The sequence below is a fragment of the Antedon bifida genome, chromosome 2 (genome assembly GCF_963402885.1).
Source record: "Antedon bifida chromosome 2, ecAntBifi1.1, whole genome shotgun sequence".
NCBI lineage: Eukaryota > Metazoa > Echinodermata > Crinoidea > Comatulida > Antedonidae > Antedon > Antedon bifida.
This window is the reverse complement of record NC_136227.1, coordinates 36487224-36505579: the sequence shown is the minus strand read 5'-3', so window position 1 is coordinate 36505579 and position 18356 is coordinate 36487224. Positions and strand designations below refer to the sequence as shown.

The 18356-nt window shown below is 35.0% G+C and overlaps 1 protein-coding gene across 2 annotated transcripts; it reads left to right on the top strand.

The window, feature by feature from the left end:
• The first annotated feature begins 4045 nt into the window (after nucleotides 1-4045).
• Nucleotides 4046-17491, top strand: LOC144834932 (GRB10-interacting GYF protein 2-like). 2 transcript variants are annotated; one of them, XM_078689923.1, is made up of 23 exons: nucleotides 4046-4140; nucleotides 5253-5541; nucleotides 5887-5992; nucleotides 6112-6220; nucleotides 7036-7241; nucleotides 7348-7586; nucleotides 7698-8192; nucleotides 8587-8901; nucleotides 9108-9244; nucleotides 9531-9844; nucleotides 10159-10370; nucleotides 10820-10908; nucleotides 11058-11223; nucleotides 11339-11466; nucleotides 11556-11673; nucleotides 11821-11958; nucleotides 12072-12151; nucleotides 13134-13239; nucleotides 13780-13961; nucleotides 14116-14224; nucleotides 14343-14439; nucleotides 14800-14942; nucleotides 15069-17491. In XM_078689923.1, the coding sequence occupies exons 2-23, from the start codon at nucleotides 5263-5265 to the stop codon at nucleotides 15261-15263; spliced, it is 3963 nt and encodes a 1320-aa protein (XP_078546049.1). In that variant the 5' UTR covers nucleotides 4046-4140; nucleotides 5253-5262; the 3' UTR covers nucleotides 15264-17491. The 2 variants fall into 2 exon arrangements, with proteins under 2 accessions (XP_078546049.1, XP_078546048.1); XM_078689922.1 differs by having other exon boundaries at nucleotides 7348-7590; nucleotides 7702-8192.
• The last annotated feature ends 865 nt before the right edge of the window (nucleotides 17492-18356 follow it).

The window sequence follows — 18356 nt, the reverse complement described above, 5'->3', positions numbered from 1 at the left end:
TAATTCCTATGGGACAGGGAACACTAGCCCCAATGGCGACCGATGTTTTGAAATAATAATACTGTATATAAAAGCTCCAAGGTCAAGCCCCATGGCTACATACGTATCATAAATATATATTTTGTTTCCATGTAACAGATACACGCTACTGATTTAGCGATAAAGCGCAGAAATACAGGTGACGTTAAGTTAAAATAATACTAGAATCAAAACATTACAATAGGCCTACATGAGGCACCTTCTAATGTCAAAGATTAACCATGCAAAATTTACAGTGTGGCGTGTTGACCGCGAACGACAACCAGTCCCACTACACTTGCACAATCTTATTTGCATAACAACGCACGGCATACCAAGCTAACTAATGTTCTATTATTTGTTTTTGATACATTATAAAAAGGATTTCTTAATATTGAGGGCGCTAAACATAAAATTTACGAGATCGAATAAAGGTGGTACCGCAGAAGAAAAAAAAATGTGGTGTGCTCCCTTGCCTCTAGCACGGTAAGGCCCTCTCACAGCCTTGGGTACACATCAGATGCCGTGATGTTATCGCCTCATGATGTGTGGTGGAATGGGGGACGTTTAAATCTGTGAACCCCAAACACAGAAGCTCGCATAGCTTTAACTCTTTTCCACCGAGACCGGCATGGGGTTTGAACCCACGATAATCGTGTTCCACGACGCTCTACCAACTGAGCTATCCGGCCCTCTGATTCATAACCACGTAAAACTAATACTAGTTTTGTTCCCTCAAGATGACAGTCATGAATATGCATATTTATTACGTAACGATGACGTCATATAGGCACGTACAAATAGATTATTTGCATTTGTTCAATCGTGTACTTCTGTGGCGTAACCGGTAATGCTCTGTTTTGAGTACTCTCGGCTCTCTCTGGGGTACGGGTTCTAATCTCTACGGGTTTTTTTAAATATTTTTTTTGCCATATAAATATCGTTTTTCTTTTGAAAGAGAGATATTTAGAAGGTTAAGTTACTTTAATAAATAATAATAATGTAGAATTATATAAAAAAAACGATATTTATTTTGCAAAAAAAAACTGTAGAGATTTGAACCGTACCTCAGAGAGAGTCGAGAGTACTCAAAACAGATCATTGCCCGTTACGCCACAGAAGTACACGACTGAACAGATAATATTCTATTTATACGTGCCTATATTACGTAATTCATCGTTACGTCATACATTCTTCCTATTTTGGTTATCTTAGGATTTTTTTATGATCATTTTTGTGTTTAAAGCGATTAGAAACATTGTATTAGGCGCTTATAAGTCTAAATTATTATTATTTATTAAATTAACTTAACCTTCTAAATATCTCTCTTTCAAAAGAAAAACGATATTTAATTTTGCAAAAAAAAACCCCGTAGAGGTTCGAACCCGTACCCCAGAGCGAGCCGAGAGTACTCAAAACAGAGCATTACCGGTTACGCCACAGAAGTACACGACTGAACGGATAGCAAATAATATTCTATTTATCCTACGTGACTATATGACGTCATCGTTACGTAATAAATATGCATATTCATGACCGTCATCTTGAGAGAACAAAACTAGTATTAGTTTTACGTGGTTATGCATCATAGGGCCGGATAGCTCAGTTGGTAGAGCGTCGTGGAACACGATTATCGTGGGTTCAAACCCCATGCCGGTCTCGGTGGAAAAGAGTTAAAGCTATGCGAGCTTCTGTGTTTGGGGTTCACAGATTTAAACGTCCCCCATTCCACCACACATCATGAGGCGATAACATCACGGCATCTGATGTGTACCCAAGGCTGTGAGAGGGCCTTACCGTGCTAGAGGCAAGGGAGCACACCACATTTTTTTTTTCTTCTGCGGTACCACCTTTATTCGATCTCCTAAATTTTATGTTTAGCGCCCTCAATTTCAAGAACAGTCGCGTTATAATGTCAGAAAAACAAATAATTTGTAAAGATGCCGATCCTTGGTATCTGAAGCTGACCTAAAATCTGAACTCACCTAAACCTGTCGCATCTGGATAGTCAAAATGTTAACATTAATTATCGTAGACGATTCATTGTTTGTATTTTGGCTCGCACTTTATGGTTGCTCCCCTGAATTCTTAAAACAATATTTGATTTTTTAAAAGCTAACATTTAGCATTTTATATTTCTTAAGCATTATCCTAAGTTTCTCACCACTTTCAGACAGAACGTATCAAGGTAAGTTCTGAAGTCTATGGGAATCTTCAACACCAATAATCTGCCGTAAGGAGTTTCATGTCATCGGCGTACTAAAAGTTAATTAACATTAAGTGGGAGGCCATTAGTTTTAAAATACCTCCATGGTTACCCGTTGCTCTAGAACACTAAGATCATAGTTCAATTATCAGATATACTAAACTTTGTAAGTTTATGAGTAAGTATAAATTGCTGACTAAACTTGATCAAATGCTTGAGCAAAGTCGGTATAGGCCTAACATTCTAAAATCGATAATTTATTGGAACAACAACAGTAAAAAGGATCAGAGAGGCAAGAACGGTTAGGGGTAAAACCATTGGGCTCATCCGTGAGGAGGACTGGGGAATGATTAAAAATTAAATTAATAATAATGCGTTCAACGTAAAATCGACGGTAAGCCAGGTCTCACAAAAGCCAACAATGTTGTATACATTGTTCAACAACACACGCAAAATGCAGTTTTAGTTAGCTTGGTACGGTATGCCGTGCGTTTGTTATGCAAATACGATTTTGCAGGTGTAGTGGGACTGGTTTGTCATTCGCGGTCAACACGCCACACTGTTAATTTTACTTGATTAATATTTTACATTTAGAAAAGTGCCTCATGTAGGCCTATTGTATGTTTTGATTCTAGTATTATTTTAACTTAAGGTCACCTACTCATTATTGTGCCTTTATCGCTAAAACGCTAGCGAAATATAGGTTTCATGAAATATATATATTGTTTGATATGTTATGTAGTGCGCTCTTGACCTTGGAGCTATATAATATATTATTTCAAAACATGGTTGCTCGGTCGGAATCGCCAGAGCGGGCCGGTAGACACTTTCAGATATTTTTCCCCTATACAGGGGTTTTATTATTTATTTTCGCCTATCTCAAGGTTAAAAAGAGTGTTATATTGTTTGAAAACAAATACGTGTTATTTAATATTATCTACAGTAGGGCCTATTTATCATTGGCATTGGGTTCGATTCGAGCTCAGTAAATTAATTAATTACTAAATCATGACTCCACGGCAGTGGTGAGAGTTGGAATTAATCAGATTCTCACCTAAGGTATTTAAATTTAGATTAATTTTTATTTTTTATGAAAAGTAAATACACAAGAGTATAGACTATGTAATTTTGCTTAAATTTAATTTGTAATTATTTAGATTAGAAAAGAATTGTTCGTTGTTATATTTGTATGTATTGACAACTGGCGTGTGTGGCCGCATCGTTTCAGATTAAACATGATAAATATTAAAAACCAATAGTTTGTTTTCGTTTGTTGTATTTTTGGTGTTAGAAATTCACATCACATACTTATATCAACATGCTGATGGATTCATCATTCTTAAGTTTAAATCCGGGCCAAGCCACTTAATTAAGAATGGGTCAAAGGTCAAACTAGTTTAATTCAATTTTAATTAATATTGTAAGTAGGCCTATATCGACCTAACCAATTAGTTTAAAATGTTCCTTTTACCTCAGAAATCAAGATCCGTAATTCTTAATGACCATTCCTATGCTCAAATAACGATAGTATACCTCAGGAGTATAGAATTAAAGTTAACACAACTTTAAAAAGTATTTTATATGATATTTTAGGTAAATATGTTTTGCAGTAAAACAGTGAATGTACTGATATAAAACTGTGCGTGGTATAGTCGTTCAAACAAGGAAGAAACTAAATTAAATACCTTTACAAAGAAAAAGATTCTTTTAAATCAAAATAATAAATTACAAAGCCTCCGATTTTAGACTCTTGTTCCTCATCCGGGGTTGGAAAATGTGATTGGTTGATAGATATCATGTGACATAACATACATAAGGTGTCTGCCATATTGAATTCTGCGAAGTGTCTTTCGTCCTGGAAATCCCGAGGCATTTTAACATAATTTTATCATAATTTCGGTCAAATTTCACTAAATGTGAGTATTATAGCGTATTTAAGATATTAATTTTGGCAAATATGAATATCGTCAGTCATAAATAGACGGGCTGAGCTGTATGACAGTGACAAGACCAGCTTCGTCGTGTCGTTGGTGCACGTCGTGGTCTGTCTGGCATACATGACCAAATCAGGGGATGTTCTCAAAATTTATGTCGATGTTGGACGGTAAAGTTATAGATATTTTCACATCATCCTCATATATTAAAGATTTTACCGTTTAGAGCTTATGTCTAGGAAATATCTATATGTACTGGGCCTGGTAGTTAGCTATGTTTTTACTGGATTATTTACAATTTAATTATCAACCTATTATGATTGAATTCAATAAAAAAAACCAACCAATCCGCTTAGGCCTAGCTAGGCTAGGAACGGTGAACCTAGGAACCTAGCCTAGGCCTAGCATATACTAGGCCTAGCTTAATAGGCTAGTACGGGGTACTGCCTATTCATACACTGCTTCAATGGCAATCAACCAGGCTTACTAGCAGCAGTATTTTTTGGTGGATCCTCTTCCTACTAGGCCTAGCTAGGCTCTACAGTAAATAACTAAACATCGTTATTTTATATATAGCCTAGTTATACCTCCATGGCCTAGTTAGTATTATATTACTTATGCACACAAAAAATACAAGATACACTCAGTGACTTAAATAAGTCGCATTTTGGTCACCATAATCAACTTCCGTAGTTTGTATAGCCTAGAATACCTCTAGTTAGGATGCTAAATTGATCATATTGTGTCTTGTCGTCAACTTTATTAAATTTAAGTATTAAGTCGGTTTTACCCACTATGATCTTTATTCGCATTGCCTGAAGATAAATTTGTTGGGGATCTTTTGAACAGCAGCAACTGATATGATCAAAAGCATAGCTATCGGCTCTCCGTATAAAATGTAGTTGATTTTATCATTTCCAAAATTTAAAACATATATATTATTACTGTAGGGCAGAGCTTATACTAAACTATCAATTAATTTAAAGTGTTCCTTTCGCAAAGTTAAGTAAAATATGCACCATTAAAACAAAAGTTATTTTTCACCAAGAATTAAAATTTGCATTTTAATTTAACTAAAATGTATTTATTTTCAGTAATAGTATCATGTCAGAGACATTAAACTTCGGTCCACAGTGGCTACGGGCTTTGTCTGGTGGTGGCGGTGGCGGTGGTGGTACCACAACCAGTAGTGTGACGTCACCCCCACCGTCGCCAGGAATAACTCAGTTTAAACTAGCGGAGTTCCGCTATGGTCGTGAAGAGATGTTAGCTCTATTCAAGAAATCCAACCAACCTCCGTCAGGGCTAGAAGAGTTCTTGTCCATTTGTCGGAAGGATAGTGCCTTGCCTATGGCTTTGACTTCATTATCTGAAGAGGAGCAGGTTTGTTATATTACTACAGTTTTTATTATTGTTATATGCAACAATTTATGAGGAAATAATAATAAAAGCCAGAACAGCAATAAAGAAAGAAAAATGAACATGTGACTATTTACACAATGAGTGCCACAGCACTTGATATGCAAATACTAATTTAATAAATTTAACAATAATATTAGTAAAGTGAAAATGTTTATTCTGTATAGTCTCCTTGAAACTGGATTCTTTTAAAATAATGATAATCTTAAATTCTAATTTTTGGAAAACAACATTGGAAGCCAACCCAGAAGGGTGTTTTATTTTTTCAAGGATTAAATTAACAACTTTGTTTTAATCGTCTTTTGACAGCATGCTCTTTCACAGTGTGTGAATTCCACGTTGGTGCTACGCTTAACAGGGCGAGGAACAGGGGGTACGGGTGCAAGGGGAAGAGGTGGCACGACAAGAGGAAGGGGTAAGTTTTAAAGGGAGGAACAAATCGATGACTAGGAAGAAGGAAGTTAAATTTTACTGCATTTATAACATCCTGGTTATTGAGCTTACAACTACAGATTCTTATTTCTCTGTTTTTAGGTAGAGGAAGGGGAGAGTTTATGAGGAGTAGTTATGATGAAGAGGGTGGTGGAGGAGGAGGTGGAGGATTTTCACGTAATTTCAATAGGACTCAAAGTTGGGATGAAAGGTATGTTTTGCTGATAATTAAATTACTGAAAACAAAACATGTTTAACTATGTTTACTATTTGTATTAATATCAGCACATCTAAATGAAATGTTGTCTATTCATCTTTGCACCATTTCAAATGAAGGCATTCATTATAAGCTGTGCAATGCTGAGTACAGACAGTTATGAATGATGTAACATGCTGTACTTACCCTCAGTGTGTGAACAAGAACTAGTTTGTTCCGAATTGTTATGTACTAATAGGGTGTATTTATTATTACCATAATTTACTTAATATTCAAGTCTACCAATAAGGTTATTTAGTACTTTCTCACTGTTACTGTCTGGTACTATATGTTCTTTTATGGTAAAATATAAAATATTTTTGTATAAGAAAAATGAGCTGATCTGATTGGTGGATGTAAATATCTCCTGGGCATTTCACAGACAGCCTGGATAAAGTTTGTAAAGGAAGGAAGTTGAATTGACAATTATAATTGCTATTTCTCTATCCAATTCCTACTGTAAAATTTAATATTATATTCATAGATGGGTATTATTATAAAAGCACTCTTACAGAATGTTTTAATTTTAAAAAAAACTGATTTCCAAAAATATGTATGTACTTTACTGACACTGACATAAAGCAAGCTAACAGTATCAGCAGCAGTAGCTAAGATACAGTAACAGTGTTTTAACGCTAAAGATAGTACAGTAGTATTGAATAAAATAAGGTGATCTTGATTTTCTGTTCTAATTTATTTTTTTTTTGTTCAATGCCATGCAGTATTCAATTTAGCAGATGTAGAGATTTATATTTTTTGGTTAATTTCAGTCGTGATTCAAGGTTTCGTAATTTTGAAGAGTCCGGTCCACCGTCGCCTAGGAAGCATTTTGATCGTAGTATTAGTGAGAATTGGCGTTCGCGTAGTGAGAGGGGATCAACTAGAGAGAATGGGGAAGAGGATGGAGGTTGGAGACAAGCCCCCTCAAGAACTTCTCGTTCAACGCGTGATGACGACAATTGGAGGTCGGGGGGAGGTAAGACTTTTGTGATTATAAGATTTGATTATATAATCAGTTAAGAGAATAAAAAGTATTCTATTTCTAGTTGTTATTGTGATAACTGTACCTTTTTGTTTATTAGGAGGACCAAGAACAAGTTGGCGGCATCCACGAGAACGCAATGCATCGTTTAACGAGTATGACGAAGAACAGGAGCGGGACAGGGGTGAGCGCCCAGAAAGGAGGTACAGTTCACGTAATCGACGAGACAGTTTTGAGGATGCAGCGGAAGATTTGCCAGAATGGGCGATGGATGACGCATTTGAAGGGGACGCAATGATTAGTTCTTTTGATTCATCTGGAGCCTTTTTCTCAATGAAGGCAAGTACATTATATTTATCCTATTGTAAATGATTTATGATGAATCAATTTGAATTTATAAAGTGAACAATCCTTGTATAGTAACATGATTTGGAAATTTATTTTTTGCAGAAAGAGGAGAAGGATGGAAATAAAAAAGAAAATAAAAGTGAAGATGATTCCAAGTCTGATACAAAGACCACTGATAGTAATAAAGAACAAAATGCCTTGAAAGTAATTCATAAAAAAGACAAAGAAACTAAGACTGCTAATAGTGCCAAAGTAGATAAAAACTCATCAAAAACTAGTATTTCAAAAATTGATTCAACCAAAGATTCCAAATCTGAAACGACGGAAGAAGTAAGTAGAAAGACTCCTGGCGAGTTGTTGTTGGCAGAAATTACAAGTAAAAAACCTTTAACAAAAAGAATAGAAGAGGAACAACATCAAACACTAGAGAGTGTGGAAAAGGGCCTATTAGCTATAACAGAGAGTGAACCACCTGATTGCAAACAAGCGGAGGAAATAAAAGATGAAAAAGTAAAGGAAGAACAGGTGGAAGAAGAAGATCCATTAGCAAGAATAGAAAAAGAAGCAGCAGAGGACATTGTCAAGATGACTGAAGAAGTAGGATATTTTATATCAATTTTATCACAGATTTTTAATGATAAACTATGTAAATAATAAAATAATATCCTGGATTTATTAAGTGCCTAATGTCGTGAAACCTGTAAGCGCTGTACAAGACACTCGGAGAAAAAAAAATAAAAAGCTTGAAATATGGGGATACGCCCTTGTCCCTAACCAGGAACCATGGTTACCGGACTCGGGTGCCTTTTATCTGTGTAAAAGAAAAAAAAGTATATTATGCAGTATTTTAATAATTGTTTTCATTGTCAGTTGGAAACAAATTGATGACTTGTCTATTTGTGCAATGATATTATTATGTATATACTCTAATTATTTTACTAAATGTATATTGTGTTTTGTAATATTAACTAATGATTAATTATTGTGATAGGACGATGATGACAAGCTGTTACGAACCCTTACTGGTAAACTTCATTATCAACAACAGCAGCAGCAGCAAGCTGCAAGCAAAGTTGCAGCTGCAACTGCAGACATTCCTCGTATGTGGTACTACAAAGATCCTCAAGGTGCTGTACAGGGCCCATTCAGTGCTGGGGAGATGGCAGATTGGTTTGGGGCTGGATATTTTACTATGACACTTCTTGTTAAACGCAGCTTTGATGATGTCTTCCTTCCTTTAGGTGAATTAATTAAACAATGGGGACGAGTCCCGTTTATACAGGGCCCAGAACCAATGCCAACAAAGGTAATAATAAGTCAAATATATGATGATCAGTTATATTATACTGTTTAGCAGTTTTCAGAACTATTAGGCTTTTCTTTTTGTTATTTTTATATGTGTGTTTTTATATTTATATTTTAATCCTGTAATTGGTGTATAGACTGTTGGATGTGAAAGAATAAAATACAAAATACATAAAGTAAATATTTGATGTTTTAATATCATTTCAGGTTCCGGCTAGTCCACAAGTAAAGATGCCTTCTAGAAAAGAACTAACTCCAGAACAACAACTCGTACTACAACAACAATTGCTGCAACAACAAATGATGCAGCTCATGGCTCATCAGCAACAACAAATTCTAATGAGGTCAGTCTTAGATCATTGGTTTAGTCGTAAGCTCTGTGTGTGAAAAAAGTGTGATGTGTCAAAATATGGTAGTGATATGACATCATCATGTCCATATATGGGCACATCACATTTTTTTGTCGCATAAAGTTTGATAGTGTAGACCAGGCTTAGGCCATTGGTTAGTCTAGGTTCTAAGTCATGTTTTCAGACTATTTGCTGTATAACATTGCATTTATAGAATACGTAGTCTTAAAATACAATTTCATATGTTCTTTGAATTTACCTTAGTTTTTTTGATTCACAGGTCTTTTCAAATTCAACAACAGTTTGCACAGAAAGGTCAAATCCTGACCCCACAACAACAACAATTTCTCTTGCAACAACTGCTGTCTAAGATGCGGCAACATCAATATGTACTTCAGAAACAGCAACAAGCACAGCAACACCCTGGTCAACAACCTCCTCCCCAATTACAGCGTCAAATCAGTGGAGCTGGTAGAGATCGCGCCCTAACCCCTGAAGAATTAGCAAAAGGTATGAAGAAAGGTGATGAAGATGGTCCTATTATATCTGTATGGGGAAGTAGCCCTGGGGAAGAAGTCAAGAAAAGAAGAGAAGGTAAGTGATTTCAGTAAAAATTTTCAGTAAAAGTGTGTTTAATCATAAAAACAATCAATGAGCAAAATATGAAGTACTAATCCACTTGTTTTAGGTAGATTTGAATTTGGTTCAATTCTAGGTCCAGGTGACAGCCGGCCTTGATTTCTGTTATCATAGACAGGTTTGAACCTTAGTTAGGTACAGAGCTGGAGAAAAACTTGACATAATGCATAATTTACATGTCGTTGCCAATCGATAGTTCCTTCATTTTTAAATATTTCTAGTATAACAATTAAAATAAAAGTTTACACAAATAATACTGTATATTTAAGATTATGAAATTGGTGTTTGGCAACCAGAGGGTGGAGCTTGTCAAGTTGGACGTCCTGGTTTTGGTAATGATAACTGGGAGGTTGGTGTATGGGATCCATCGGTTGGAGATCCAAACTTTGCTCTTAAGAAACAGATGATGAATGCAGCAGAAGGCTGGGATATTGGAGTGTGGGATCCGTCCAAACCACAGGAAAAAATTTTAACTGAAGAAGTAAGAGCAATCTATAGTTTAGTATTGACAGAATGCTTTGTCACATTGCAGCTCAATGCAGTGATTAATGACATAAACTGAAATGGACTAGAACACTGGTGTAACCCTCTCAATGCAGTGATAAATGACATAAACTGTAATGGACCAGAACACTGGTGTAACCCTCTACTCTTTACAAAAGATTCACTGAAAAATGACATAAACTGTAATGGACCAGAACACTGGTGTAACCCTCTACTCTTTACAAAAGATTCACTGATAAATGACATAAACTGAAATGGACCAGAACACTGGTGTAACCCTCTACTCTTTACAAAAGATTCACTGGGTTCACAAAACAGCACCAGTTTAAGTCCTTACTCGAGAAGATCTGTGATCAAAGTGTGCCTTGAGCCCATGCCAATATTATGGCTGTGTTTAACAGTGCTCTTTTTTTGTTTGTTTTTTAGGCTTTTAATGAAAGAATAAGGAAACTTTACTTTGAAACTCAAGCTGCAGAAAGAATGCAAGCCTTAGCTAGGCAACAGGGTGATATCAAGTAAGTAATCAACAGACGCATGCCTGGCGTGTTGTTTCGCACTTGTTTTGTAAGCTTTTGATTTGTTAGTGGTATTTTTACATAAATTGTATGTGTTGGGGTATTTAGTCTTGTTTATTCAACTAATGTGCTTACTGTTGCTTTAAAAGATTAAAAGAAGAACTTAAACGAAAAGAGGAGGAACTTAAAAAGCAACAAGAAGAACTGCAAAGAAGAGAGGATGAAATTAGGAGACAGGAGGAACAGAGAATTGAAGAAATGAGAAGACGCGAGGATGAAGAAAAAAGGCGGATAGAACAAAGACAACAACAAATTGTAAGTATTTCATGTAAACATCACCTCTAAAAACAAATCATTACTTAACTACTTACTTAATTACTGACTTGATACCGCTATTTAATTTTACTTTCATTCATCATTTAATATACAGAGACAAGAAGAATTATTACGACAAAAAGAAGAAGCGAATCGACGAGTTGCTGAAGAAGAAAGGAAAAGAAAAGAACAAGAGATGTTGAGGCAACAGGAGAAAGATATGCAACAAAATGAGATGAAAAAGTAAGAGAAGCAAAGTTGTTTATTTTGATTCTTAATAGTTACTAGTTATAAGGAATTGGTTACTAAGATCTACTCTTTGACATTCACAGGAATGAAATGATGAATCAGGAATTATTGCAAAGGCAACAAGAGCAAGTTCTGAGGAGGTTGCAGCAGCAGCAGCAACGACAACAGCAGCAGCAGCAACAACAGTCAGATCCAGTGAAAGTAAGTAAACAGCAGACTCGTACTTGAATCACATTACAGAATTATTATCCATATACAGACAAGGAGCATAGTTTATAATAAATTCTTGATTATATTGATGTAATTGACATGTACTAGTGGTGAAACATTTGATTATTATTTACACAGTTACCATCTACTGCTCTGTGGGGCCAAGTGACCACCAGTGTCCCAACAACTAGCAATAACAGTAGTTCTCAAACAAGCCCAAGCTTATCTCAAATACAGAACCTACAGGCACAGCAGGAGGAGCGTGATAGACACGAGGTACAGTTTTTCTTTTCTTGTTTTTAATAATTTAATTCAGAATTCTAATGTAGTTTCAATAGATATTTGTATTGATTAAGTATTAAATGATCTTGTTTTTTTTTTAAATATAGAAACAACGACGAATGCAAGCTCAGTTACAAGAACAGCAGCAGCAGAACAGAGCAGGAGGATGGGCTGCTAAAGTGTCAAGGTAAATATTACAATGCGAGAGTCGAAGCTGCTTAATATGTAGAATAAGCCATTTGTATATTGGGCTGCTGAGTCGAAAGCTGCTTAATATGTAGAAAGAGCCTTTGTATGTTGGGCTGCTGAGTCGAAGCTGCTTAATATGTAGAAAGAGCCTTTGTATGTTGGGCTGCTGAGTCGAAGCTGCTTAATATGTAGAAAGAGCCTTTGTATGTTGGGCTGCTGAGTCAAAGCTGCTTAATATGTAGAAAGAGCCTTTGTATGTTTGGCTGCTGAGCCGAAGCTGCGTAATATGTAGAAAGAGCTCTTCTATTTTGGGCTGCTGAGTCGAAAGCTGCTTAATATGTAGAAATAGCCTTTCTATGTTGGGCTGCTGAGTCGAAGCTGCTTAATATGTAGAAAGAGCCTTTGTATGTTGGGCTGCTGAGTCGAAGCTGCTTAATATGTAGAAAGAGCCTTTGTATGTTGGGCTGCTGAGTCAAAGCTGTTTAATATGTAGAAAGAGCCTTTCTATGTTGGGCTGCTGAGTCAAAGCTGCTTAATATGTAGAAAGAGCATTTGTATGTTGGGCTGCTGAGCCAAAGCTGTTTAATATGTAGAAAGAGCCTTTGTATATTGGGCTGCTGAGTCGAAGCTGTTTAATATGTAGAAAGAACCTTTCTATGTTGAGCTGCTGAGTCGAAGCTGCTTAATATGTATAAAGAGCATTTTCTATGTTGGGCTGCTGAGACGAAGCTGCTTAATATGTATAAAGAGCATTTTCTATGTTGGGCTGCTGAGACGAAGCTGCTTAATATGTAGAAAGAGCCTTTGTATGTTGGGCTGCTGAGTCGAAGCTGCTTAATATGTAGAAAGAGCCTTTGTATGTTGGGCTGCTGAGTCAAAGCTGTTTAATATGTAGAAAGAGCCTTTCTATGTTGGGCTGCTGAAGTGTCAATAGAACCATTACTACAATTAATAGAATACTTCATTATCCATTTAAATAGTAATGTGAATGGCAAAGGAAGTACAAAATCTTTACGTGAGATTCAAGAGGAACAGTCAAGACAGCAGAAGCATAAGACTGACCCTTCTCCATCAAAATCACAACCAGTGAGTATGACTGATACATGTACAAGACCATTACATCCAACTATTTAACAAACTGTTTACACTACTACAATCAAACATCATTATTATACTCTATACTTCTCTAACAAAACATTTCAATCTTCTATCAACTTAAGCCGAATTATAGTCATGTCCCGGGGCCACACTCTATTAGTCACCACGGATAGACTTTCTTCATCAGTGCTTCTACGAATGGAGCTTTTGGGAACAGGAACGCTAGTAGACCAAACCCAGTACCATTTTGATTTTGATCATTCGGGAAATGTCCTCATGTGCGAAATGAGGATTTTGTTGAACCAAATTGTGCAAAGAACATGAACTAATAATTATGTGATTTTTTACCGTTAAATTTTGCCAAAACACATCACAGTTTAAAAACGAGTCAAAAACGTATTTTTGTGTGGAATTTCAACCAAAAAAATGTAATGCTGAAATACCACCACTAGCCACCACCTAGTCTAGTGATCATACCCATACTAACATATGATGTTTAACCTTTAAACTCTTTCCATTCTTGCACAGAGTCTGCCATTGACATCAGCAGCTGTGTGGAGAGGCAATACACAAAACACATTGAGTTGGGGGACTGGGTCTAGTGATAACAGCAATAATGTATGGGGATCATCATCTAATAGCAGCAATTCAGGAGGCTTCTGGGATGAATGTGCACGAGAGAGCCCTGTCATTCAAAAGCCTAAAGCAAGGTAACTATATTGATTCACAATATACAATATATCTTAGCTAGAAATAATAGCATAGCAGACATTCTAGAAGGTGGTTTGTATCTGAAATAATAGCATAGCAGACATTCTAGAAGGTGGTTTGTATCTGATGTTTAACTTGCTTATATCTTTGTAGTGACAGTCATTTTCCAACATTAAGGGCAACTGCACCAAATCCAAATGTAGCACAGCAGCAACAGCAACACACACAATCTAACTCAAAATCAAGGACGGCCAAGGAAGAGGTAATAGCATTATTCTACATTTCAATGATAAAATGATGATGATACTAATAACCTGCTTATATTGAGCTGTTTGTTATTATTATAGTTTTTATGGATACTATTTTATTGGTTTTTGCAGGAGAATGTGAAGAGGCTTTTCCAAAGTAATATTGTCAGTGATGAGTTCACTGCATGGTGTGAGATGAGTTTACGTGGCATGTCTGCTTCTGTTGATAGTAAGTCACTTCTTCACTCTTTAATATCTTAGTTCAGTTTTACCAGCGATGCTTGTTTTTGGAATTCTTTCCCTCGACATATTACTAAATAAACATCTATTGCTATTTTTAAAAAGAACTTAAAACGCATCTTTTTAACATCTAATACAAGCGCCTTTGATTTTTACTTCGGTTTAGTTGATACTGGCGCTATACAAATACCTAAATTATTATTATTAATTAATTTTTTCAATGTGCCTTAAGATCTGTCTACACTATCAAACTAGTGTGACAAAGAAGTGGGATGTGCCCAAATATGGTAATGATAGTGTAGACTGACCTTTAAATTGATAACTTTTGAACACTTGTTTTTTATTTTAGTACCAACTTTCATAACATTCTTACAAGATGTAGACTCTCCATATGAACTTCATGACTATATTAAAATGTATCTTGGTGAATCTCGTGAAACAGCAGAGTTTGCCCGTCAGTTTGTAGAACGTCGTCAGAAAATGAGACAAATGGTAAGTCTACATCAATCAAAATGTTTTGCTGTGCATTTTTTACCTCCGCCAAGGAGGTATATGTAATCGATCGTTTACCAATTTTTTTGTTCACGTTTTATAAATTAAGAATTTACTCTTATTTAGGAAAATCCCTGGATGGTTCAAGGAAAGTCTTCTCAGATTACTTCTTATGGAGACTGGGAATCAGATTCGATGAGAAAGTCTGTCGGAGGAAAGAAAAAGAAACGTTTCCAGACTTTAGACCCTAGCATCCTGGGCTTCAGTGTAAATCCTGCTGATAGGATCAACATGGGTGAAATCCAAACCGTTGACGATTGAAGGTGACATCACAATATTTGTTATTAATGGCTGCTGCGTTCAAATATAAGTATACTCTTTTTCAAATGCAGGAAAATTTGTTGTGATTGTATCTGCAATAAAATTAAGAAAATGTGACAGAACTGAAAAGTGACGTACATGCATGAATTGCGTGCGCCTGAAGTCAGCGCATGGTTGTCCGGCCGTAATTGTCTGGCAGAAACTGTGGTACTTTACTGCAGTTGCAATAAAATGGTTTAGTTGTGGTAAAAACCATACTGTAAGGTGGTGTTGTTATTTTACCATTATGGTGAAGCCATACATACTAGACGTGATCCTATTGACATACTTCTACTAGTGAAGTAGTCTGATACTAAAGTCAGAATTTCATTAGTGTAATGTCTTTATTTTACCATGGTTCCAGAATTATTATATAGTAGGTTTCAAAGTTTCAGACTTGGTTGTTATTTGCTAAGAACTATTCCATTAAAATTATATAAGTTTAATTTTCAAATATTTTATTGAAATAATCATGCTTTTTAAAGTTTTTATTTAGTTATTTTAAAGTGAAATCACTGTTTTTGTAAACAGAAAAACATTTTTGGTGTCCGCGAGAAAAAAACATTGCTTTTCCTGTACAAAATTCAATTTGATTATATCATTCCAATAGCCATAACTAGAGTAGTTTATTCTACTTTAAATTAACCTAGTAACATGCCATTTCAATACAGCTGTAGATAAATTACTATTGATAGGACAGTATAGAAATTACAAACAATATTGGCTCCGTAGATTAACTATAAAATTGCATCCAACATTTAGACATGCTTTTAAGATCTTGTTTTTCTTCCAGAGTGTGTGTAAATGACCAAAAGACTAGAATTCAACCAAATTGTTGTTTCCCCAACCTAGAAAAGATTCTTAAATGTTTTCCAAACTCAATAGTAGTTAGTAGCTTTTCTTTACCACAGAAAAAATCTGAAATATCACATGACACATTAAATATCGTGAAAGGTCACATAAGGCACAGTATTAGTAGATATTTTTTAATTACTTGTGTTTTTTTTTGTTTATGGTCGTTCCAATTGTTCTACTGCTAGTGTCCTGTAGTACATACCTTCTGTCTACCCTATAAATAATAATGTTCACACTTCTGAGTTGGGATTCAGGTCTGGTGACTACATATTCATGTGTAAGGCTAGAACCATTCACACTAATTCATTCAGAATTCTTTACATGCATGTGTGATCGAAAAAGTAAAGTAAAGTTTTTTTGCGGCCACCGGACCGACTACAGACTCACTGTGAATGTAGCTTTTGGCACGTCTTTCCAATTGCTACTTAAAGATATCTTGTGTTTAGTAGTAATATTCATTGGTTAATTATGTGTCTGCATGTCCCTCTTTCATTGTGTCCGTAAGGATACTTACAAACAGTTGTACTATTCTAGAATTTATCAAGCATTATCGGGTTCCTTTTATTTATTCTGAATGTGATATAACAAGGTTGAGCTTAGCCTAGCTCTTTGAATTATCTAGTGTATTTCTCAATCCTTTGGTTTGTTTTTGTTTACTCTTTTATCATTATTCTACCAATGTGGTGTATGTGACGTTAAATGCAAATGAATTGCAATTTCTTGAATGTGTGTGAGCCATGCTCTAATGTGCCAGTGTGTATCTTGTTTGTATGACCCTTGACCCTCAGTTAATCTATGCAACGTTTACAAGGTGCTTGATGACAACCTTTCATTTTCTCTGTTCTTTTGGCAAATGTTTTGCTGTAATTGGGTTTTTTTTTTATTTATCAAGGTATGTTGAATTACCCTCAACAGTACATGAAACATAATGTCAGTTAAAACAGGTTACATGAAAACCATACAGAGGTTACATTAAAACCCATACAGGTTACATGAAAACCCATACAGGTTACATGAAAACCATACAGGTTACATGAAAACCCATACAGGTTACATGAAAAACCATACAGGTTACATGAAAAAACCATACTTAGTGCAACTTAGTTCATACTTAGTTCATACTTAGCGCAACTTGGGCCATACATTAATAATCTAATGTTGATTGCAAAATATAGAATATGAATTATAATTACGAAAAAATGTAAATTATTGAAAAAAACAGTATTGTGTTGTATTGGAAATATTTTATTGATTTTTTTGACCAATCAGCACAAAGCAGTTTAAACAATCTACAGACAACTCTTTTATTGAATAAAGATTATACTTGAATCATTTCCATTGTTGTTGTTTATTTTTACACTATTAGTAATCTGGATTTATTAATGTTTTAACTACTATAAATTATTAGAAGTAGTAGACAAAAAGGAAAGACTAAGAATGTTTTTTAAAGTTAGATAGTATTACAGTATTAATATTAATAATAATATTATAAACTAAGAATAATATTGTATGTAATCACTACAAATAAACTTCCAAAATAAGACATCGAACTAGCAAATAACGTTGACAATATGCAGGCCGTATATGCAAATTATCATGTTCTCAGAAGTTCCAAATTGTATTAAAAATATTATTATTGTTGATCAACAAACTTATTTGTTTGTTGTTTGTTCATATTTGTATGCCATCGGATGGCATTTTTTAATTATCACAACATGGCTATGTAACGTCCATTTAAAATTATTTTCAAAATACCGATTTTTCTGTTTGCGATTCCTACAAATTGGTGAAGCTGTTTGCTAATTTAACTCAAATATTTTCAATCTTCTGTAAGTAATTGTTAAAACGGTATTGAACTTGATTCAACTTTTTATGGATTTGATTAATAATCAGAAATATCACTCGTTTATTACAATCAAGCTTGTTTTATTATTTCTTTGCTTTGTGATACCAAATGTAGATTTGATTAATATGACCTTGCATCTGTAATAACTTTGAGCTATACAACAGTACTCAAAATAATATATACAATAACAAAAATATGTGATTGAAACTAACTTTCTGAATAACGAAACAAGCACGCACACACAAAACATGATGAACCTAATAAATAAAAGCAAAATGTAATTAACTAATTAATTAGATAAAAAAAATAAATTACAGGCCAGTACTGTAGGTGGCGCCAGTTATAAGCTTATT